Source organism: Carcharhinus amblyrhynchos, chromosome 31 (assembly GCF_965287045.1).
Source record: "Carcharhinus amblyrhynchos chromosome 31, sCarAmb.v2.hapA, whole genome shotgun sequence".
NCBI lineage: Eukaryota > Metazoa > Chordata > Chondrichthyes > Carcharhiniformes > Carcharhinidae > Carcharhinus > Carcharhinus amblyrhynchos.
Genome location: NC_137354.1, coordinates 2519727 through 2544612, shown reverse-complemented (window position 1 = coordinate 2544612; position 24886 = coordinate 2519727). Strand labels below are relative to the sequence as shown.

General features: G+C 47.2%; 2 protein-coding genes across 5 annotated transcripts in view; one reads left to right on the top strand and one right to left on the bottom strand.

Moving 5' to 3' along the window:
* The window catches only part of LOC145360367 (protein transport protein Sec24C-like), a 73783-nt gene extending 71701 nt beyond the window's left edge, over positions 1-2082 (top strand). For all 4 annotated transcript variants that reach the window (XM_080215542.1, XM_080215541.1, XM_080215539.1 and 1 more), the window contains one exon: positions 716-2082. In XM_080215542.1, the coding sequence (XP_080071668.1) occupies positions 716-856 (141 nt within the window). In that variant the 3' untranslated portion in view covers positions 857-2082. The remainder of the gene's footprint in view (positions 1-715) is intronic.
* Positions 2083-8835: 6753 nt separating this feature from the next.
* On the bottom strand, positions 8836-21829 carry LOC145360469 (protein NDNF-like). Its single transcript, XM_080215688.1, has 4 exons — positions 21483-21829; positions 18047-18255; positions 14048-14151; positions 8836-11671 (listed from the first exon to the last, which is right to left on the bottom strand). Exons 1-4 carry the CDS (start codon positions 21516-21518, stop codon positions 10320-10322), a joined length of 1701 nt encoding a protein of 566 aa, XP_080071814.1. The 5' UTR covers positions 21519-21829; the 3' UTR covers positions 8836-10319.
* Between the last annotated feature and the right edge of the window lie 3057 nt (positions 21830-24886).

Genomic DNA, 24886 nt, shown 5'->3' with positions numbered 1-24886 from the left:
GTTTCTCACAGCACATTGCAAGCCCACACTTCACTGAGCCAGAGTTTCTTTGCTCTGTGAGCTGGAACGGTTGTGTAACATCTGCAGTGTGTTAACAAACCTCTTAAAAGTGATTGAAATTAGTGCACTCAGAATGCTCTGAGAAAAGTCAGGAATAAAGCTGTCTTGCGGATCGTACAGAGGGAGTGCTGCATTAGCAGAAAGGACATTAAAGCAGGACCCCATCAATCCTTTCAGATCAATGTCAAGAATCCCATGATGATATTCAAAGCAGAGCAACAAATTCTCCCAGTCAACAAGAAAAACAGAAAATGCTGGAAATCTCAGCAGGTCTGACAGCATCTGTGGAGAGAGAATAGAGCGATAAAGAGTCGTCCAGACTCAACGTTGTATCTATTCTCGCTCCGTAAATCCTGCCAGACCTGCTGAGATTTTCCAGCATTTTCTGTTTTTGTTCTAACGTTCCAGCATCCGCATTATTCTGAATTTAAGTTCTCCCATTCTCCTGGCCAATGTTCATCCCTCAATCAACCCAACATAAACACAATTTATCTCATTCGCTACATGCAGTACACAAGTTGTCAGTTGTATTTTCCCACCTAACAGCGATTGCTCTTTGAAATGATTCCGTTAGTTATAAAGTGCCGAGGCTCTGGTGAATCAGCTTCCGAATCCAAGCTCTTCCCCGCCGCTAATCATTGACTTCTTCTTACAGCTGATAATTGTGAAGCAGGACGACAAGATGGAGGTGCTCTTCAAACACTTCCTCATGGAGGACAAGAGTGCGAGCGGTGGAGCTTCATACGTGGACTTTCTCTGCCACATGCACAAAGAAATTCGACAGCTACTCAGCTAAGCTGGGGAGGTGGGGGTGGGTGAAGGGTTCGAGGGTGGGTTGGGAGTTGCAGAGCTGTTTACAAGAAAGAGGCTGCTTCCTGATGGGCCCAGCAATCTGGAGGTGTAAACAAGGGTCCGATTTGTCAGCAGCTGCACAGAGGCAACGTGGGCGTGTGGCTAACTTGTTAATACTGATGTAATGTAAGGAATTAATAGTACAGTATAATGTATATGATTTAGAATCTTATATGAGAGCTATCTTTTCAACACTGATACCGCTGTGTTCCTTGTGTATGAGGAGGTGAAAAGTGAAATGCACTGAGTGTGATTGGATGTATGAAAGAGAAAGCTCCGATACACAAGCTTTCAAGTCAAAATAAATTGAACAAAATCCAGTTTGTGGCTTTGCTAACATGGTTCAACTTTCTGGAAATTATTTTTATATACATCTAAAAGTAATCATTTCATGTTGTACAACAGCCTTTTATTTTTCCCCCGTTCTGTCTGTTAATTAGGTCTTTAAATGTGAATAGGTTTGTGAATGAAAATAAGTTATCTATTCACTCTACAGGTGTGAATGCTTAATGTTTCTGTTGATTAAATCCCCAGCTCTGCTCCCTTGCGGATTCTAGGTGAAAGTATCTGATTTTGTGGCAAGGGCTTTGAGGATCGGGGGCGGGGGTTGGGGTTGGGAGAGATTTTTTTAAATACTTGCAAAATGTGTCAGTATTTTTGTGTTTCAGATTTTATTAACTGATGGGGATGGGGGGGTGATGTGTGTAGCAGAGGTATTCTCAAACTGCTCTGTCCAGAGTCACTGAGCTCTTCCATTCCTGCCCCCTAACTTAGAATCCCAAACCAGCGTTATCCAACTAAACACATTAATCACAGGATAGAATGATACAACAGCCTCACTCTTGCCATCAGCCTCCTGGTCTGATTGTAAGCTTTGTGATTGCAAGACTTTGGGATTTGATGTCAGCCTTTGAAGAAAGGAGTACATTACTGCTATTGTATCCGCTTGGCGGGAGAATGAATAGTGGCGCTGTCGAGAAATTGTGCACATTTACTTTCCCTAACCTATTCCCAACACTCCTGGATAATCTTTATATCTGCCAATTCCTGTTTACTGGATTGGGTTTCCATGCTGATTTTTTTGCAGCCTGCTGTAAATGAAAAACAATGTGCTGTTGTAAACGGGACATTTAATTTTTGATGCAATAAATACATTTCTTTCCAAATGTCTCCTCAGGTCTGCCCTCCGGTTTCTGTATCGGTCTTAATATAACAGTGCATTCAAAGTGGAGAGATTCACATTTACCTGGCAGTGTTGGTGACTGCATTCTTGAATGGAATGCATGTTCATTAAATAATCTAATCTATGGGCCGGTTTGTAGTTTTGGAATGGCAATTATTACAGCAGACCGTGGAGGCCTGCCTACCAGTGTGAACAAGGACAAGGGGAGATTCCTTCTCTCCATTGCTCTGGAATGAATGCGTAGCGTTGTGGTGATGATAAATGAATTCGTAAATTCACAAAGGACACACCTTTCCTGAGATCGCAACCATGGAAGCGGAATTTGCTAATTTAATATTCTGCAAGTTTCCTGTCTGAGAAACAAGGAAGCCTAGATTGCCGACTTTGTCGACCTGTTTGAAGAATCAGCGTTTGTACTTTGCAAATTTGCACCCAGCTGCAAATTTCCAGTTTGATCGGTAGCCACTTGGGAGAAGAAAGAAAGGTCAACTTCAGAAAAGACATTTTGCTTCCCCCCCACAACCTGTTGCACACTAGCAGGCACGCATGTCTGTCTTCCAGCAGAACTGTGCAGAGGGGGTTTAAATGTTTGTATGATGTAGTTTGTAAAGGAATATTGTTGTTTTGTCTGCCCCCTGCATGTGGTGGTTTCAGAGTTTCTTGTGATTGACTGTGGTAACTGGCCCTGTTGTAAATCTGAACAGTTTATATGTGATCCATTACTCTGCACACAGCCCAATAGGATGGATGTTCATAACAGCAATTCCTCCTGTGCTGGTTTTGGATTCTCTGACAGATTAAACAATGGACTCTCCAATCAACATGCAGATTCTGAAAGGCACTCTATTCAGCCATCCACCCACTTGTCAGGAGCGAGTGAGAGAGAGAATAAAACCCCAAAATGGAAGGGTGAAAAATCAGGAATTTCAAGCTGCTTTGTAGTTTGTTTCACATCAGCATTCCAGATGTGTTGCTGCTGCAGTGAATCCCTCGGTGAAGCTGCTTGACACGGGCTTGAGAACCGTTGTACCCCTAGTAGTCGTGATCTGCCTACAGACAGATCCTCAGCTGGTTTCCCCACGTTCTCTTTGCCTCCAACCAGCTAGCAGAACCGTACTGTCCTGTTTGACTTTTCCACATTGTGAAATCCTATGTTCACCACAAGGGATTTTCCCATGTAAATATGCATTCAATTTATTGATAGCAGATATATAATTACGGAAAATGTCCTGTCAACTGACTGAACCCACCCCCATCCTGATTCATAGAATCCCCACAGCCCAGAAGGAGGCCATTCAGCCCATTGGTTCTACACTGACCACAATCCCACCCAGATCCTTTTCCTGTAACCCCACATATTATCCTGCTAATCCTGTGACAGGGTCAATTTAGCATGGCCAATCAATTAACCCACACATCTTTGGACTGAGAGGAAACCAGAATGCCTGAGGAAACCCATGCAGACATGGGGAGAACGTGCAACCTCCAAACAGACAGTGACCCGAGTCCGGAATTGAACTTAGGACCCTGACGCTGTGTGGCAGCAGTGCTAACAACTGTGCCATTGTGTATTCCTGCAGCTTTGCTGAGTTGAGGAGGGAACAGATGATCCTGTGATGTTCCAGTCATCATTCTGGTATACACTGGGGCTTTTTTATTCAATTGTGTGACATGGGTGTTGCTGGATGGCCAGCACTAATTGCATAACCCTAGCTGCCCGAGGGCAGTTGAGAGTCAACCACATTGCTGTGTCTCTGGAGTCACGTGTAGGCCAGACCAGGTAAGGACGGCAGATTTCCTTCCCTAATGGACATTAGTGAACCAGATGGGGTTTCACAACAACTGACAATGGCTTCATGGACATCAGTAGATTCTTAATTCCAGATATTTTTATTGAATTCAGATTCCAGCATCTGCCAAGGCAGGTTTCAAACTCAGGTCCCCAGAACATTGGGTGAGTTTTTGGATTAATAGTCTAGTGATAATACCACTAGGCCATTACCTCCCCTTGGGTTGTGAGCATCGCAACCTGCATGTCCTGGAAACTGGCCCTTCCTTCCACCAATTCATTCCACAAACTGATCTGACTCCGAACCGTCATACCAAGCTAGCTTAAATAGATGGTGAATTGTATCCAACCTTATCCTGACTTTCACTAAGTTTTGTTTCATCCTCCCCTCTCCTTTGGGGGGGTGACCCTGGAGAAAGATCCCTGCACTTATACACTTGAAGCATTCTGTAACTAGTAGGCGCACACACTATTTTATCACTTCCTGAAAAGCATGTCTTAATATAACTTGTGGGTTTCACACATTCCATGCCTAGTAGTGGCACCTTCTCGGTTTGTTGATATCAGATTAATCCACACATTTTATTCAAAAGAGGAAAGTGTAAAGTTGCTGTCAGCAGCAGTACATTGAGACAAGAGACAACAGCTGATGAGACAGCTCAGAACTGTCCTGACAGCTACTGGCCCACTTTAACATTGTGGATTTAATGTTGAGCATTGAGATAAAAGAAAAACATTCTGAGCAAATAGAATTGCTGTTAACAATTCTTGTCAACATTGTTTTCCAAATATAACCTTTTTATCCTTCCTGGTTCAAGGCTGTGATTGTTCCATCAACTCTGCAATCTGATTTTCTTTTACATTTTCTGTGCTTTCTTTGTATTCATTTTTTTTGACATGAGATTATCCTCAAAGTCTGTGCAATGACAACCGATCTTTGCTTCCAACACTTGGTCTCAAATTTCCAGTAACTGCAGTGTTTTAATTTCTGATGGTTTGGCTGTTGTTCAAATTAGTGTGTGATTTTTTTTTCATCATAATCATTCTCAGGATGCTGCTATCCCACTCTGAGTTGCCCTGAGATTTGATACACCTGAATGACTTGCTAGGTTCTTTGGGAACGCAGTTGAGATGTGGGACAGGATTTTACAGCCTCGCTCATCCCGAAACAGTAAAATCCTGCCCGAGGTCAATGAACCTTCCCATTATCTACCCCTCACCTACTCCAATTCCTGTGGCAGGAAGGGTGGCAAGATACAGTGGGATGGGGAGTCACATATCAACCAGCAACATGGCACACTTCCTTCCCTTGGTAAGAAAAGAACTTCAGAACTAGGAGCAGGAGTAGGCCATCTGGCCCCTCAATAAGACCATGGCTGATCTTTTCATGGACTCAGCTCCACTTGCCTGCCCGGTCACCATAACCCTTAATATGAGTGAACCAGTTGGGCCTTTGTTCCAATTAGACAGTTTCACGGTCGCTGAGACCAACTTTCACATTTCCAGATTTTTGATTTTAAACTGAGTTAGAGCAGCATGGTGGCACAGTGCTTAGCACTGCTGCCTCCCAGCGCCAGGGACCTGGCTTCGATTCCTGACATGGGTCACTGTGTCTGTGGGGTTTGCATGTTCTCCATGTGTCTGTGGGGTCTTCCTTCAGGTGCTCCAGTTTCCTCCCACAATCCGAAAGACATGCTAGTTAAGTGCATTGGTCATGCTAAATTCTCCCTTGGTGTTCCCGAACAGGTGCTGGAGTGAGGCGACTGGGGGATTTTCACAGTAACTTCATTGCAGTGTTAATGTAAGTCTACTTGTGACACTAATAAAACTTTAAAACTTAAAAAAAACTCTCATTCTGAAGTTGTCTACCCAGTTTTAGTGCCGGTTTCTAGATTGCTAAACCGGTTACGGCCATTACACACCAAAGTGATGCCTTACTTAAAGCAGACTAAAGTGGAAATGTTCAAAGTCTTGTTCTAGCAAAGGTGTGGTTGCTGTAGGGGTGCTGATGCTGAGACTGCACATTGATGAAGATAAGGTGAGCACAAATCATTTAACTTTAATACAGGAGTGCCCCAACCTCTTTGGAAATTGGATTATGAATTGTCAGAATGACGAGCATCACACTGTTGTTGAGCATGTGTGAGGATGATAATTGAGTGTGATAGAACCATTCGTAGAGCAGTTGGGAAATCTGGCTTTTCCTGTACAGCTAAATCTGTTCATAGAATCCTTATAACCCAGAAGGAGGCCATTTGGCCCATTAAGTCTGTACTGACCACAATCCTACCCAAGCCCAATTCCCACAACCCCATGCATTTACCCTGCTAATCCCCCTTGCACTAGAGTCAATTTAACGTGACCAACCCACTTAACCAGCACATCTTTGATCTGTGGGAGGAAACCGGAGCACCTGGAGGAAACCCACACAGACATGGGGAGAACGTGCAAACTCCACACAGGCCCGAGGCCGAAATTGAACCCGGGTTGCTGGCGCTGTGAGGCAGAAGTGCTTGCTGCTGTGCCACCCATAACCACAGCCATTTCTGCCAAAAACCAGCTTGGAGAGACTGACATTTGAGAGGGAGTTTAATGAAACTCCAGCATTCAAAATCCTCAATCATGAGACCTTTGCAGTGACTTGAAAGGAAATGTCCACACGGGTTGTGCTTTGAACTAAATTCCAAATAGCATCATGATCCCTCTATTTCCCATTCACTGCAGCCTCCTGTCTATCTGGGTGATGAGCCAGGCAATTTGTCTTGTGTGAACAGATTCCATTGCAATTTGGGTTAGGATAGTCAGCTGATGACTCATGTTCACCCCTTCACTGTAGGTGGTATTCTAAGATAATGCATCAGCCTGCAATATGTTCATTGCCCACATGAGGGCAGACGTGCATATTGACTGGAAGAGCAGCTAATAGCAAGGAGCTAACACGCTGTGTGTAAGATGATCTAAAGCAGGAGTAGGCCATTCAGCCCACGCAGCCTGCTTTGCCAGTCAACTAGATCGCGGTTGATCTACCTCAACACCATTTTCCCACACCATCCCTTGTGGTCTTTAATATCTACAAATCTATCAATCTCTGTCTTGTCCATGTTGGAGTAGAGTTTTGATGTGGGTATGCCGGCGTTGGACTGGGGTAAACACAGTAAAAAGTCTGACAACACCAGGTTTTAGTCCAACCGATTTATTTGATAATATACTCACAAGTTTGAGGGGTTTCCCTCTTCATTCTCCAAGGCGGCCTTCATGACACACGACAGCGCAGAGTCGCTGAGCAGAGACCGATAGCCAAGTTCCGCACACATGAGGACGGTCTCAACAGGGATCTTGGGTTCATGTCGCACTATCTGTAACCCCCGTGACTTGCCTGGGTTTGCAAAACCTCACTTACTGTACTGTCTGGAGACAATACACATCTCTTTAACCTGTGATCAGTGCTCCTTCCACACACATTGTCAGCCACTTTAGGACTTGAACAGCAGGTTAGGTGTAAAGATTCGCATTCTAATCAGTAATCTCTAAACTGTCTGTGCTTTATATGCTCTGTCTGAGGCCAGAACTCTCCATTCACCTGACGAAGAGGGAAACCCCTCGAAAGCTTGTGAGTTTACTATCAAATAAATCGGTTGGACTAAAGCCTGGTGTTGTCAGACTTTTTACGGAGTAGAGTTTTACAGCACTGAGAGGACCTGTTGTCTCTGCAGCAGCCATCAAGCACCTCTCTATCCTAATCCCATTTTCCAGCACTTTGTCCATAGCCTTGTATGCTAGGGTGTTTCAAGTGCTCATTGAAATGTTTGTTAAATGTTGAGGGTTTCCACCTTCACCAGGCAGTGTGTTCCAGATTCCCACCACACTCTGCATGAAAACGGTTTTCCTCAAATTCCCTCTAAATCTCCTCCACCTTAAACCTATGCCCCTGGGCTATTGACCCCTCTACTAAAGGAAAACATTCCTCCCCATTTATCCTGTCTATTTTTGTACACCTCAATCAAGTCCCCCTCAGCCTTCCCTGCTCTAAGGAAAACAGCCACAATCTAACCAGCTTCTCTCCATAGCGGAAAGGCTCCAGCCTAGAAAGCATCCCAGTGAATCTCCTCTGCACCCTCCCCAGTGCAATCACATCAATGATGCTTCAAAGGCTGAACCTCAGCGCTGAGGGAGCGCCGCGCTGTCGGAGGGTCAGCGCTGAGGGAGCGCCGCGCTGTTGGAGGGTCAGCGCTGAGGGAGCGCCGCGCTGTCGGAGGGTCAGCGCTGAGGGAGCGCCGCGCTGAGGGAGTGCCGCGCTGTCGGAGGGTCAGCACTGAGGGAGCGCCGCGCTGTCGGAGGGTCAGCGCTGAGGGAGCGCCGCGCTGTCGGAGGGTCAGCGCTGAGGGAGCGCCGCGCTGTCGGAGGGTCAGCGCTGAGGGAGCGCCGCGCTGTCGGAGGGTCAGCGCTGAGGGAGCGCCGCGCTGTCGGAGGGTCAGCGCTGAGGGAGCGCCGCGCTGTCGGAGGGTCAGCGCTGAGGGAGCGCCGCGCTGTCGGAGGGTCAGCGCTGAGGGAGCGCCGCGCTGTCGGAGGGTCAGCGCTGAGGGAGCGCCGCGCTGTCGGAGGGTCAGCGCTGAGGGAGCGCCGCAGTTTAACAGGTGGCATCTTTTGGATGTGACATTAAAGTTATTCTGTCTGTGCTCACAAGTTATGCAATTAATTAATTAAAAAGCATTTTATATAAAGCAGTCTATATTAAATGTATAACATGGTTTCATTTATAGAATGCATGAAGTCATACAACCTGGAATGAATGTATCAGTCAAAGAGGGGCTTGATTCATATGTTTTAATCAGGAGAATAATTTTCAATTCTTTTACTTCAGCTGGGAATGCGGAAAGCTCTGGGGTGATTCTGGTTACAGGTGGAGCGCTCCAGGGCCAGGTGGGATTTGAGTGGATGTTGAAATGACTGACTTTGTTTTTGGAAGCACTCGAGTGAACAGATTTATTAATTGTAATTAATCGCTGTTTTATCACATTGCACAAACATTATTGCAGAACAATTCACACTCCAACTATTATTAATCACACGGAAATTTAATTTGTTCCCATTGACATTGTAAATCACATTGCAGTGAATTATTTAGCTACATGTGATAACTAGTGAGGATGAGCAGGGAAGGTGTCTGTTCATGAACTGAGAGAATTCTGGATTTGACATGAAACTCGAGGGGCGAAGTTGGGAGAAGATTTGGATCGAGTACAAACACCAGTGTTGGGCCATGTGCTCAAATGGCCTCTTTCTGTGATATTAAATTCTATCTGAACTCAACATGGAACCTTGATGTTGTTGCGATTCCCCTTGTTAAAGGCGTTGGTGCCTTGGGGTATTCTCAACTGAGAGAAGGTACTGTATAAATACAAGTTCTTCCATCTGCTTCTGTACCAAAGGAATCTAAAGGAGATGGGCACCTGGATATCTGAGAATGACGTTAACAACTATGAGATGCAAATGAGACGGTCGAGTTTAATGTCAAATGTACTGGAACTGAATGTTTGAGGAATTTTCCATCAAGCTTCATCTCCCACCAGTCAAAGATAGGAAGTGTTTTGTGTGTAACAGTCCAATCTGTGAGGAACATGATTTCAAACTCCCTACGTGGTGAAAATCCAGACAAATAACCCAGTTTTCACACAACTGCAATGGCATTGGTCTATTATCTAATTTTGGTAATTTGACAATGATCAATGCTGCCAAGGTGTGGATCACGAATGAATGAGAGATTCCTATCTTCAATATAAGATCAACATTGGTATCTGGCTTTAATTCCAAAGTTAAATTATTTCTCTTAAATGTGTTATTGCTTCTATTAGAATACTGGACTAATGAATGAATGCAGTGTTCTCCCGATAACAACTGCAAGAACTTGTTTCCAGCTGCTGGTTTAAACATCTGAATGAGATCCTCTGGCCTGATTTGCACAATCACAGAATTGCTGTGATCTGTGATCAGGAACCCCTGACTATTCGGCAGACTGTCAGAAATTATACTTCACCAGGTACATTATTAAAGCTTGTCTACCAACTAGGCTCCATCAAAGTTTGAGGAGTGGTGAAGGGTTATCCGGTTCAATGGAATTCTATATTTTATTATTGTTTTCCCTGTTGAGGTCGACTGGTAAAAATTTTCTGCAACAGTTGCTGAGTTTTCCTTTGGATAACTGAGAATGTTTTTCAGAATGAAGTTCAGAGAGTCCCCGGGCATTTATCAATCATTGTTTGAAAATCTCTGACCTGAGACTGTGTTCAGGACCCTCGCAAAGTATTTCCACCTGTCCAGTGTCAATTCCAGTGTCTGGAATGTAAATTTCCCCAAAGCATCTCACTCCTTCAAAGACATGAGTGCCTGGCTTCCAACGTAGACTTTGGATGAACTTTACCCAGAATTTGGAGCAAGTTAGCATGTCTTTCTTGTTTTCACAACCTTGCTTTGATACTTTGCAGAATGTCCTTTGTACCCAAACACGTAAACATCGAATAAATATGTTGTCCCTGCCTTCAGCCCTGTGATCTTCTCCACTGTCACAGCATGCTGAGTGTTCATGTGGTGGAAGTACTTGCAACGCACCTTCTCAGATACTCTCCTCCTCTCTGGGCCAAAGCATCGACTTGGTTTCTTCATCTCATTTTCCAGCTGGCCCTTGACCTCTCTTTTGTACAGACAATACTTGTTTTGCTCCTGTGTTCCCAGCCAGGCAACAGTGACTGAGTTGCAGGTCCTCAGTTTGTCGAAGGTTTTCAATTTGAGATTCTCTGGAAGTCTTGGGAAGAAAGCTTTGTTTGGACGTGTGGATGCCAGGATTTTCACAGCAGCCTTCGAGGACTCTCTGGATTTGATCCCGATGACATACCTTGCCCTGGCTTTTCCCGGAAGCTGAAAATGCTTCAGATTTGCTACTTTTGCTGACAAGATGTGCTTGCCATTTCTCCTGATTTGCACATAAACCTCCCCACAAGCGTCAAATGTGAATTGTACCTTTTGGTGCCATCTGTCAGGCCTGAAACTGAACAACTTCTTACCACCTTTCCTGATGGAGATCTGGATCATAATTCCTTCCTTCAGATCCAGAATGTTGGGATCTGGCCACTGTAATGTTTGAGCAAAGGTCCCTGTGTACGCAGAGCTGGTGTTGGTGAGAACATTCACAGCAAACACATCAAAATAGTACCGGCTGTCGGGTTGTAATTCCGACACGGAGTAAGCATTTCTGTTCCCGACACAGAGCCGTGTGATGCCCGACTTTGGTTCCTTGGGGCCGTGGAAAACTCTGGAAGGTGGCAGCAGTAGGTCTTCCATTCCAGTGAGGTGGACCACCTGTCCACCGGAGTAGATGGATATCACTGGCAGCTCCGGCCAGAGACCCTCAGAACGCTTGACCTGAGCCTCGGCACCACATAAGCTGTGATAGTTGCGTTTCTGATTGACTAAGAGGCAATATTGAATGTGTTCCTGGTAGCGGAATGTTGAGGGACTGGCTTTCCATGCCAGGGCCACTGTCGTCTGCCCCACAGCAGTGATGTGTACCCGAGGGTCAAAGGGTATCTCGGGGTCAGGAGGCTTACTCTGTGGATTGATTGTCATGTAAGCTCTGATCTGAGTGTCACTCTCAGTTGCCATGAGTTGTAGCCTGTAGAAGGCCGGATGCGATGAAATTTGCACGTAACTCTTCACCGCATTTCCCTTGTAGGTAAAAAGTTCTCTGGTGGTGTCTGAGCCCCACTGTGTCCTCTCTGAAGATTGGTGAGCACCTGAAATTCGGGGATTGTCCATCAGTATCTCAAACGTTTTTGAACAAATGCATGTTATCCCCTGTTCCCCAATCCAGGCCCTTTCCAAAATATTTCTCAATCAACAAATTGCTTTTAGCTGCTGGTGTGATGTGGGAATTACTGCGGCCACTGTGTAAACTCCCAGAAAAGTCTGTGTGCTAAATAACCAAGTTGACTGTTTTCTTTGTGGTATTAATTAAGGAGTAAATATTGGCCAGGAAACTGGGGTAGACTCCCCTATTTTACAAATAGTGCCAGGGGACCATTCATACCGACACAAAAGGACAGAAGTGACTTAATTTAATCACTCATCTAAAAGATGGCATCTTTGACAGTACAGTATCTCTTCATCCTGCATTCATTGAATAGAAGCATAGAATCACACAGTGCAGAAGAGGCCCATCGAGTCTGCACTGACACAAACACCTGAACTCCCACCTAATCCCATCTGCCAGCACTTTGCCCATAACCCTGAATGTTACGATGTGCTATCTGTTTATCCAGGTACATTTTAAAGGATGTGAGGCATCCCCCTCCCAGGCAGTGCATTCCAGACCGTCATCGCCCTTTGGGTAAAAAGGCTTTTCCTCATTTCCCCCCGAAAACCTCCTGCCCCTCACCTTGAGCCTGTGTTCCCTCATGACTGACCCTTCAACGAAGGGGAACAGCAGCTCCCTATCCACCCTGTCCATACCCATCATTATGTCGTCCCTCAGTATTCTCTGCTCCAACAAAAACAACCCAAGCCTTTCCAACCTCTCTTTGTAACTTAAATGTTTCATCCCAGGCAGCATCCTGCAAACTTCTTCTGTGCCCCCTCCAGGGCAATCACCTCCTTCCAAATAATGTGGCGACCAGAACAGCACACAGTGCGCTAACTGCAGTCCCAACAAAGCTCCACACAATTCCAACATGCCCTCCCTGCGTTTGTAACAGTGGGAGTGTCAACATCGATTTCAGTGTTTAAGTCTGGACTGAGACTTGAACTAGCAATCTTCTGACTCAGGTGAGAGTGCTGAGTTACAGCAAATAATTGTATGGGAGATTTAAAGGGCCTGTGCAGTGGGTTCTCTGTACCATAACGACATCCAGCAACAACAATCTAATGCAGCAACTCTGAGGATGTCACTAGGCTGGGAATGGAAGCTCCTACTTCATGATAGCACCTTCACTTTCAGGGGTAATTAACTGGCTAGAAAGTGCTTTGGGACACCCAGAGGCTGGGGAAGGTTCTACATGAATGCAATTTCTTTCTTGAATGCATAGTCAGAGGGATGAGGTTTGTTTGGAGGCTTTTTAACAAGGGAAGAGCAAAAGCAAAGCAAAGAAAAATGGAGGGAGAGCTCTCGAAAATAAATGAAAACAGTTGGCTGGCACAGTGGTTAGCACTGCTGCGGCACAGTGCCAGGGACCCAGGTTCGATTCCCAACTTTGTTCACTGTCTGTGTGGAGTTTGCACTTTCTCCCCGTGTCTGCGTGGGTTTCCTCTGGGTGTTCTGGTTTTCTCCCACAGTCTAAAGATGTGCGGGTTAGGTGGATTGGCCATGGTGAATTGCCTGTTAGTGTCAGGGGAACTAGCTAGGGTAAATGCATGGGGTTATGGGGATAGGGCCTGGGAGGGATTGTGATTGGTGTGGACTCGGTGGGCCGAATGGCCTCCTGCACTGTAGAATTCACTCTATGAAATGAATAAAAGATGAACTATCGTCTGATTTGGAGGAGGGATTGGAACGTGTTAGTGAAATTCATAGGCAAGGGATGGGGAGAAACTGAAGGGATCGAACAGTGAGGATCTTGTAACAGATTCACTGTTAGTTACAGAAACAGCTATTGGATACTCGGTGAAATTCAGGAAAACCCAGCTCCATTTCTGTTTGAGATTGTAAACCAGAAAAATCTTATCTTCACTCCTCGTGAGATCCGCATTCTCTGATTTGCGATCTAAACTAACCCTCGAATCCCCTGGTACCTGGTGATGCTGTTTTTCTCCCAGCTTTTCAGTTTCCTCAAAGAACAAAAACAGAAGAATGCTGGAAGATCTCAGCAGGTCTGACAGCGCGTGTGTGGAGAGAGAATAGAGCCAACGTTTCAAGTCTAGGTGACCCTTCATCAGAGCTAACTCTGATTCTATTCTCTCTGCACAGATGCTGTCGGACCTGCTGAGATTTTCCAGCCTTTTTGTTTCAGATTCCAGCATCCGCAGTATTTTGCCTTTATCTTCGAAGAGCATCTGCACCTTTTGTCTTTGCTGCTTTTGGACCGTGTGTTTGGCTGATGTTGGGAAGCTGCCTGAGGAAGTGGTGAGCTTGATTCAGTCTGACTGTGTGCAGCAACATGTCTCACTCTGATCCTTACCGTGTGTCAGCCATTCCTGAACTGAGAGACGCCACTCCAACACAGCGTCACAAGGGCTCACTGTAACGGAAAATGGGCGCCTGTCCTTCACCAGAAAGTAGCGGCTGTAGGGAAAGCAGGCAATAGAATGAGTCGCTGACAAATTACATCTCACAATAGAAAAGAGAGTGGGGCCCACAGGAATCGAACATCCATCTGTCACTGTCTCGTTTGCACGTGTTTGCGTGTGCGTCTGCACTGGCGTCTTTGTGCATGTTTGCATATGCACCTTTGCACATGTGTGTGTTTTTTACTGACGATATTCCTTGATGTCATTTATATTGTGTGTGTGTGTGTGTGTATGCATAACTTAGCACTTATTTCACATTTGTATTTGATTTTCACAGAATCTAGAGTGCAGGGTGAGGCCACCCGGCCCATCGAGTCTGCACTGACAATTCCACACAGGCCACTACCCCCATAACCTCACACGTTTACCTTCCGAGCCCCCTGACATTAAGGGGCAAGTTATCACGGCCAATCAACCTAACCCACATTCTTTGATTTTTGAGTTATATTTGTTTCTGCAGCTTCCCAAGTGAATCCACTATTGTGGCCAAAAAGAGGCAACTGAGAGGAGATGATGTCCCTTTGGCTGTTACTAAGGAGCAGTGGGGCTGATTGGATCTATAGTTGATACCTATTGGAGCAGAGAGCACGGTGGAGGTAATAAATTTATACTTTGTCACTGTTGTTTACTGGAAATAGACATTCCCAAAGTAACAGTAAACAAACTAAAAGGTGAAGTGGATAAAAGTTAAAGTTTATTTACTGGTCGCAGATAAGGCTTACATTAACACGGCAATAAAGTTACTGTGAAACTCCCCTAGTCGCCACACTCTGGCACCTGTTTGGGTCAATGCACCCTAACCAGCACATCTTTCAGGCTGTGGGAGGAAACCGGAGCTCCCGGAGGAAACCCACACAGACACGGGGAGAATGTGCAGACTCCACACAGACAGTGACCCAAGCCAGGAATCGAACCCAGGTCCCTGCCGCTGTGAGGCAACAGTGCTAACCACTGTGACACTCTGCCACCCAAAATAAGTCACTAGGCTGGATGGAAAGGGTCCTCACTTCTCAAAGGCAGTGAGAGGAGCAGCTGAAGAGGTGTTGCCATCATCCTCCTGTTCTCCTTTGACTTGGGGATGGTGCCACAGAACTGGAAAAGTGCAAATCTTCCACTCTCGTTCAAAAAAGCATATTTGGATGAAGTGACTGCGATGGTCAGTCAGTTTAACGTGGGGGTGGAGATGTCTTTAAGAACAATAATTCTGGACAAAATTGGACTAAGCTGATGTAATAATGGAGAACCAGTTGGATTTATTCAGGGTAAATCGTAATTGAGCAACTTGCTTTGGGGGTATTTTTGATGAGGGAAGAAAGAGAACAAAGAACAATCCAGCACAGGAAACAGGCCCTTCGGCCCTCCAATCCTGCGCCGCTCGTGAGCCCAACTGGACCATTCGTTTGTATCCCTCTATTCCCAGTCTGTTCATGTGACTAACCAGATAAGTCTTAAACAAACCCTGCATGTCCGCCTCTACCATCTTGCTTGGCAGTGCATTCCAGGCCCCCATCACCCTCTGTGTAAAATACATCCCCCGATATCTGTGTTGAACCTTGCCTCCCTCACCTTGAACTTGTGACCCCTTATGTTTGTCACCTCCGACCTGGGACAAAGCTTCCCACTGTTCACCCTATCTGTGCCCTTCATAATTTTATACACTTCTATTAGGTTGCCCCTCATACTCTGTCCTTCCAGGGAGAACAACCCCAGTTTACCCAATCTCTCCTCATAGCTAAGACCCTTCATACCCAGGCAACATCCTGGTAAACCTTTTCTGTACTCTCTCCAAAGCCTCCACGTCCTTCTGGTAGTGTGGCAACCAGAACTGGATGCAGTATTCCAAATGTGGCCCTACCAACGTTCTATATAGCTGCAACATCTTATGCCAACTTGTATACTCTATACCCTAACCAATAAAGGCAAGCATACCATATGCCTTCTTCACCACCCTCTCCACCTGTGCTGCCACCTTTAAGGATCTGTGGGCTTGTACCCCCAGGTCCCTCTGTGTGTCTATACTCCTGATGGTTCTGCCATTTATTGTATAGCTCCCCCGTACGTTAGATCTACCAAAATGCATCACTTTGCATTTATCTGGATTAAACACAAGAATCAATAAGATCATGGCTGATCTGTCGCTGCTCAGTTCCACTTTCCCGCCCTCTCCCCATTTCTCAGCCAAATCTACCAGCCTATATACTGCTGTATTCTCTGAATGTTCATCACCATCCGCAACTCCAGCAATCTTTGTGTCGTCCGCAAACTTACTGATCACACCAGCTACATCTTCTTTCAAATCATTTATATATATATCACAAACAGCAGAGGTCCCAGTACAGAGCCCTGTGGAACACCACTAGTCACAGACCTCCAACTGGAAAAGACCGCCCCCCCCCCCACTGCTACCCTCTGTCTTCTATGGCCAAGTCAGTTCTCCATCCTTCTAGCTAGCTTATCTTTATCCCGTGAGATTTAACCTTTTGCACCAGCCTGCCATGAGGAACCTTGTCAAACGCCACAAAATCCATATAGACCACATCCACGGCGCTTCCCTCGTCAATCGTTTTTATCACCTCCTCAAAAAACTCAACCAAATTTGTGAGGCGTGACCTCCCTCGTACAAAACCATGCTGTCTATTGCTAATGACATTATTCAGTTCTAAATGTGCATATATCCTATCTCTTCATATTCTTCAACAATTTCCCGACCACGGACTTCAAGCTCACCGACCTATAATTAGCTAGGTTATCCTTGCTACCCTCCTTAAATAACGGGACCACATTTGCTATCCAAAGGGTGGATAAGTGCAGCTGGAGTTCGATGAAGTGCCACGTGACAGGCTTGTCAGCAAAGTGAAGCACAAAGAGAAAAAGTGGGAAGGCGGAACACTAGTGAATGGTTGTTTGCTGGACTAGATTAGCAAGCATAAAACAAACTTCAATATACTAAATGCAGCCAGTCACAAGAAAATTATCCCCACACCTAAAAATCAAACACAGGAATGTTGCTGACAACTTGGGAATGTTTCAGGAACAGTTGATCATTTGGGTACTAACTGTGAGGAGGGAAAGAATGAACGGTATTGGATCGATGGACATTGACAAAAGGCATCGACCTGATGAAGTCCACAAGAGGAGGAAGAATTGCATCTCTACACCACCTCATTGCTTCCAATGAATTATCTGGTAAGATTGCTAATCAGCCCTGATCAGTCTTTTGACTGCATCTGAGATAAACCTTTACTGGAGGAACAGGACGGGAAGCAGAACCTTGTTTCTGGCTGCCCTGGTTTTCAGAGGCGTGCAGGTTAGGTGGATTGGCTGTGCTAAATTGCCCCTTAGCGGCAGGGGGAGTAACAGGGTAATTATGTAGGGTTATGAAGATAGGGCCTGGGTGGGATTGTTGTCAGTGCAGAGTTCAGAAGGATGAGGGGGGATCTTATAGAGACATATAAGATGATGAAGGGGATGGATAGGATAGAGGTGGAGAGGTTCTTCCTGCTCAGAAAGGACAGCAGGACTAGGGGGCACAGCCTCAAGATAAAGGGGGGACAGTTTAGAACAGAGTTGAGGAGGAACTTCTTCACTCAAAGGGTGGTGAATCTCTGGAATTCTCTGCCCGTTGAAGTGGTGGAGGCTGCCTCGCTAAATATTTTTAAGAAGCGGGTTGATGGGTTTTTGATAAGAGAGGGGATTAAGGGTTATGGGGAGAGGGCAGGAAAGTGGAACTGAGCCACGACAGATCAGCCATGATCTTATTGAATGGCGGGGCAGGCTCGAAGGGCTAGATGGCCTACTCCTGCTCTTATTTCTTATGTTCTTATGACCAAATGGCCTCTTTCTGCACTGTAGGGATTCTATGATGAGGTGTCAGCTGGCCCTGCTCTTACCTGTGTGGCACGTCTTTGAAGAGGAAGATGGTTATTTCCCTGCCTTCTGGAAGGAGTGGTGAGTGGTTGTACAATGCTTCACCACCAGTGGCTTCCTCCCACCTCTGTCGCTGTACGGAGACCGGATCCGCACCCTGGCACAATTGCACGGTGATAAGGTAAAGGAGAAGCTGATAAAGGATCCGTGATGCTGACGTATCCATCAGGAGCTGGAGGAGGAAGTGTAGATTGGTCTCAAACAGCAACATCTTCTAGATAATTCCATATTCATTACATTTATATAGCAGCCACCCCATACTCCCCATTGCTGGAGCAGGGCCTGAAGGGCAGGAGCAGCTTGATAAGGGAGGAAGGGGGTCTCTGCTACTCTGAAGCCAATTGGTGGGGGAGGGAGGATGGCTGCTGTGCCCTTGCCTATGATCAGTGGGGGGAGAGAGACCTGTTGTCATTCTGGAGCTATGATAAGTGTTGGGGGGGTGGTGGCGCATTGCCAACCCGCGATCGGTGGTGGGGCACGATTGGCCTGTGATATCTTTGGGCATTGTAGGGCTCGCGATTGGCAGTGGGCCCCCTTGATAGCGGGGGTTGCTGAGTTGAGATTGGCTGCAACAGCAGAGGCCTGACAACTCTCTATCTCTGTCAGGCCTCTGCTATTATGTGTATGTACCACAGAGGTTTACACATCCACAATAGCTCCCTCTGCTGCCTGATCAAGTTGTCTGGCGAGCTCAACCCCGCCCACTGCCCCTTGCAGCTAGAAATAGCCTCCCCCATTTTTTTCAAGCTCTACGTACATAAGATTAGGAATAAAAGTTTGCCCAAAAACATATCTGCAATTCTCCCATTTTCATACTAGCTGGACACAGAATCTTCTACCCGTCATCTCAAAGAAGATCAGAGTTCTTCCCAGTGCCCGAACCATTATTTATCCTCCGATAACTACACAATCAATGTCGCTATCACATTGCAGTTTGAGAGAGCTTTCAACATTGGGGATGATGCTTCAGAAATATTCCATTGGCTGGTGAGCTCTTGGAAATGTCTGATGGTTGTGAAAAGCGCTATGTAAATGCACGCCTTTCTGAACTGTCCAGCAATGTCCCGTGAACAGAAACAGCTCTGCTAATACACTCTAAACAGCTTCATTTGTTCATGAAAGCCAAGGTGCAATCTCTCATAATTCTGCTCCTCTGTTACAGATCTGAAAACTCCCTGGACGGTGCAGAAAGTCAGAATGTTCCCTCTTTACGATGGCAGTCAACCTTGTGAAGAAATACCTGGTGTTGGTTCCCACATGATTACAGATGGGGGCTGGGAGCTCCCCTCGAGTACACTTGTGAGGGTTATTTTAACGCTGAGATATGAAGTTCTTCCCTGCCTCGCGTCTGTGAAAGGCTTCACAATGAATCAAAGTATTGCCGGTTGCTGAAGGGCCAAAGGTAACAAGAGGAATTCTAATAGGATGCAGAAGTTATTCATCTTAAAAACCCAACAATGATTGGCGAGTTTTCTAAACGCTATGAAGCAAAGAGAGATTTTGGAATCTAGATATAAAAATCACAAAATGTTAGCAGTCTGTATAAAAATATAATGTAAAAGACCGATAGAATGTCAGCCTTATCTCAAAGGGGTTTGGATTACAAAGGGGCAGGAATGATGTTAGACTACACTAAACTTTAGATCCCATCTGACGTAACTGTTCAGTTCTGGGCTCCATACCTCAGGGAGAAGATAATGACCTTGGAGAAAGTGCGGCACTGACACACCAGAATAATATCAGGGCTAAAAAGGTTAAATTATGAGGGAAGGTTGAATAAAAGAGGCTTACAGTCCCTTGAATGTGGAAGATTAAGGGATAATCTTACCAAGGAGTTTAAGATACAGGATTTCATGAGGCCTGACGGAGAGAAACTATTTCCTTTGGCCAGGGAGTTAAGGAACATTACCTTAAAATAAGAATCAGACCATTCAGGGGGAATGTCAGGAAGCTCTTTTTGATACTAAAGAAAGCTGGAATCTGGAAACCTCTCCCACAAAAAACTGTCAAGGAGAAAGGAAAATTGGAAATTTCCAATCCAACATTGATAGATTTCTCTTGAGTAAAAGATTAAGGATTATATGGAATCAAGGTGGGAAGATGAAGCTAAGATACAGATCAGCCATGAACTCTTTAAATGCTGGAAGGGGCTGGAGGGGTTGAATGGCCTCCCAATGTTCCTCTGTGAAATGGGAGAGGGAGATTCACAACAATGGGGGTGGGGGAAGGAGTTTAATTTGATGTTTACACCCTGGTATGTACAGAGGAGGAATGGGCTGAATCTCTCAATCCCTACAGTGTAGAAGGAGGCCATTCAGCCCATCAAGTCTGCACCGACCACAATTCCACCCAGGCCTGTAACCCCACATACTGCACTATTCCCTCTAATGTACACATCCCAGGCACTAAGGGTTAATTTACCATGGCCAATCAATCTAACACATCTTTGGACAATGGGAGGGAACCAGAGCGCCCAGAGCAAACCCATGCAGATACGAGGAGAACGTGCAAATAGTGACCCAAGTCGGGAATCGAACCCAGTCCCTGATGCTGAGAGGCAGCAGTACCAATCAAGGTGTATCCCCCCCAGTCTCCACAGTAGCAATCACTGGTGACTGGCAGTCACTCTGCTCCTGAAGGCTGAGCGGAAGGAGCTTTGGGAAATTCTTCAGGAGAAAACATCTTTCAAAAAGAATTTTCTGGGCTTTTAGCGCAGAGAGCTCCTCACCCAGTGTTTGCTGACAAAGCATCAAAACCACCAGAGCGCAGAATCGGTGGGTCGAGCTCTCTCTAGCAAGGAAATCCTGAAAGCTGTTCAAAACACACAGACTCAGTATCACTCTGCACACTCCCCGAACAGCCCCCTCCCCCCCCCCTCCTCCAGCACAGCCTCCCCTGTAACCCCCTCCCAACATCTCCATCCCCTCCCCCACAACCCTGCCCCTTACGGGCCCCCGAACAGCTCCTCCCTACCCCTGCACAGTACCCCCACCCTCTGCTCAGCCCCCTCCCCACCTCCGCACAGCCCCTTCCCTACCCCCATACAGCCTCCTTCCCAGCCCCCACATGGCCCCTTCCCCAACTCCCCCGCAGCCCCCTCCCTACTCCTGCACAGCGCTCTGCACCCCGCCCCCCCCCCCCCCCCCCCGGACACACACACACACACACACACACACACACACACACACACACACACACACACCCACTCAAAACTGAGGCTTCATTTCAGAAGAAGGATTTTGGTGATGAAGGAATCTTCAACATTTGACAAAGACTTAGGAACAGAACCAACTTGGAAAGATCACCCTGTAATATTCTCACACAGGGGAGGATGTGGAATGAATTGAAGTTTCAGGGTTACCTGCAAATTCTACAATCGACAGCGATTGTTTCCTTTACCTGTGTGAACCGCTGGGGTCCAACTGCGCCTTCCATGTACTGTTCAGATCTCAATTCCTTTCAGATTAGTTCCGTTCACCCAACACAAGGCAGAAACCGTGGTGTCGAAGGCGAAACAGTTTTCCGTTGTTGAGACTCAGTTACCATCGGAAGCAGCGAGGGGCGATGAAACAGCTAATCCTAGCGGGGAGGAGAGATTTACTGGGGATGTAACCGACGTATCTTAAACAATCAATCTGAACCAGATAGGGTCCAGTTCCCATCTATCCAATTAAACACTGCCTTCCCCTGACATCGCAGCTGTCCGGAGCCAGGGGACATCCCATCTGTTAGACGATGCTCCATAATCCCAGGCAAGCCCCAACGGAGAACAATGCAAGGATGAGGAATTTCATGAAAGCTAAAGAGATTGATTTGCACAGAAGGAGTTTACTGATTTAATGAGGTTAAGGGCCAGGGAGGATAAGGGTTTTGTTGAGTTTAAATTTAAGTAGGCAGAAAATTCTGCTGATGGAATTCTCATCATTAAGCCCTTGGCATAAGACATCCTGTGTCTGCAATCCGGCTCCTTGTACAATAACCTTTCATTTCATTGTAAATTCATTTGCAAAAAAATGCCAGAGGCATTTCGGCACAAATATTTCAGAGGCCATTTGCTTCTGATCCGCTGGAACTCTGTGAGCGACTTCACAAAGGATTTTACTCTTGCAGTTTATTTTTGTGACATTTTTTCATTCTGTTACCCCATTATCCTGTACTCCAGTTAGCATTTTTGCAAAGTATTGAATTCAGATTTAAGACGGTTGTGTGTTCAGGTCCCCATTCCAGGATTTCAGCCCAAATATTAGGGAGAGACAGAGTGCCGCACTGTCAGAGGGTCAGTGCTGAGGGAGTGCCGCACTGTCAGAGAGTCAGTGCTGAGTCAGTGCTGAGGGAGTGCCACACTGTCAGAGGGTCGGTGCTGAGGGAGTGCCGCACTGTCAGAGGGTCAGTGCTGAGGGAGTGCCGCACTGTCAGAGGGTCAGTGCTGAGGGAGTGCCGCACTGTCAGAGGGTCAGTGCTGAGGGAGTGCCGCACTGTCAGAGGGTCAGTGCTGATGGAGTGCCGCACTGTCAGAGGGTCAGTGCTGATGGAGTGCTGCACTGTCAGAGGGTCGGTGCTGAGGGAGTGCCGCACTGTCAGAGGGTCAGTGCTGAGGGAGTGCCGCACTGTCAGAGGGTCAGTGCTGAGGGAGTGCCGCACTGTCAGAGGGTCAGTGCTGAGGGAGTGCCGCACTGTCAGAGGGTCAGTGCTGATGGAGTGCCGCACTGTCAGAGGGTCAGTGCTGATGGAGTGCCGCACTGTCAGAGGGTCAGTGCTGAGGGAGTGCCGCACTGTCAGAGAGTCGGTGCTGAGGGAGTGCCGCACTGTCAGAGGGTCAGTGCTGAGGGAGTGCCGCACTGTCAGAGGGTCAGTGCTGAGGGAGTGCCGCACTGTCAGAGGGTCAGTGCTGAGGGAGTGCCGCACTGTCAGAGGGTCAGTGCTGAGGGAGTGCCGCACTGTCAGAGGGTCAGTGCTGAGGGAGTGCCGCACTGTCAGAGGGTCAGTGCTGAGGGAGTGCCGCACTGTCAGAGGGTCAGTGCTGAGGGAACGCTGCACTGTCAGAGGGTCAGTGCTGAGGGAGTGCCGCACTGTCAGAGGGTCAGTGCTGAGGGAGTGCCGCACTGTCAGAGGGTCAGTGCTGAGGGAGTGCCGCACTGTCAGAGGGTCAGTGCTGAGGGAGTGCCGCACTGTCAGAGGGTCAGTGCTGAGGGAGTGCCGCACTGTCAGAGGGTCAGTGCTGAGGGAGTGCCGCACTGTCAGAGGGTCAGTGCTGAGGGAGTGCCGCACTGTCAGAGGGTCAGTGCTGAGGGAGTGCCGCACTGTCAGAGGGTCAGTGCTGAGGGAGTGCCGCACTGTCAGAGGGTCAGTGCTGAGGGAGTGCCGCACTGTCAGAGGGTCAGTGCTGAGGGAGCGCCGCACTGTCAGAGGGTCAGTGCTGAGGGAGCGCCGCACTGTCAGAGGGTCAGTGCTGAGGGAGCGCCGCACTGTCAGAGGGTCAGTGCTGAGGGAGTGCCGCACTGTCAGAGGGTCAGTGCTGAGGGAGTGCCGCACTGTCAGAGGGTCAGTGCTGAGGGAGTGCCGCACTGTCAGAGGGTCAGTGCTGAGGGAGTGCCGCACTGTCAGAGGGTCAGTGCTGAGGGAGTGCCGCACTGTCAGAGGGTCAGTGCTGAGGGAGTGCCGCACTGTCAGAGGGTCAGTGCTGAGGGAGTGCCGCACTGTCAGAGGGTCAGTGCTGAGGGAGTGCCGCACTGTCAGAGGGTCAGTGCTGAGGGAGTGCCGCACTGTCAGAGGGTCAGTGCTGAGGGAGTGCCGCACTGTCAGAGGGTCAGTGCTGAGGGAGTGCCGCACTGTCAGAGGGTCAGTGCTGAGGGAGTGCCGCACTGTCAGAGGGTCAGTGCTGAGGGAGTGCCTTACCGTGCCAGAGACCCGGGTTCAATTCCTGGTTTGGGTCACTGTCTGTGTGGAGTTTGCACGCTCTCCCTGTGTCTGTGTGGGTTTCCTCAGGGTGCTCCGGTTTCCTCCCACAGTCCAAGGAGGTGCGGGACAGGTGGATTGGCTAAATTGCCCCTTAATGTCGGGGGACTCGCTCGGGTAAATACGTGGGGTTATCGGGATAGGGCACAGTGAGATTGTGATCGGCTCAGCCTCGACAGGCCGGATGGCCTTCTGCACTGTAGGGTTTCTATGAAAACAGATTATTGATCATTCCCTTGGTGGAGGGAGGCCATTCAGCCCATCTCCCCCTCAAACAAGGAAAGCACTGAATTCAACTCCTGCACCCCCCCCCGACTCACCTGTTTAACAAGCCAAAGGTTTTTGCCCTCCGTTCCCCCACCCAGAAGATCAGATATTCAACACTCAGTACACAAAGAAGCTTCATTTCAATTTCACCTGTTTTAGCCAATGAACTAATGACTCGTTTTGTCTTCCAGTTATTATCTTTTAATTATTTTACCCAATAGGGGGACTACTGACAATGCCAGTACTCATTGCCCATCACTAGTTGTCCTCAATGTGAGTGGCTCACTCAGCCATTTCAGACGTAATTTAAGGGTTAACCACATTGCTGTGGCTCTGGAGTCACATGTGGACCAGAACGGGGCAGGAAGACATATTTCCTCCCCTAAAGAACATCAGTGAATCAGATGGGTTTTTATAACAATCAGTTGACAAGATCACCAGCACTGAGATTAGTTTTATATTCCAAACTCATTGATTGAATTTTAATTCCACCAGCTGCTGCAGTGGGATTTGAACCCACGTTTGTAAAGTATTAGATGGGATCCTGGATTCTGCATCCAGTGAAATTATCACGACTTTAT

Bases quoted from the DNA above. Each gene is read 5' to 3' on its own strand.
- LOC145360469 (XM_080215688.1), bottom strand. From the start codon at position 21,518: ATGGAAGGCGCAGTTGGACCCCAGCGGTTCACACAG. The intron at 18,256-21,482 runs GTAAAGGAAACA...TTCCTCCTCCAG, and splicing joins GACCCCAGCGGTTCACACAG to CTCCTGATGGATACGTCAGC. The intron at 11,672-14,047 runs GTAAGGATCAGA...CCCGAATTTCAG, and splicing joins TCAGGAATGGCTGACACACG to GTGCTCACCAATCTTCAGAG.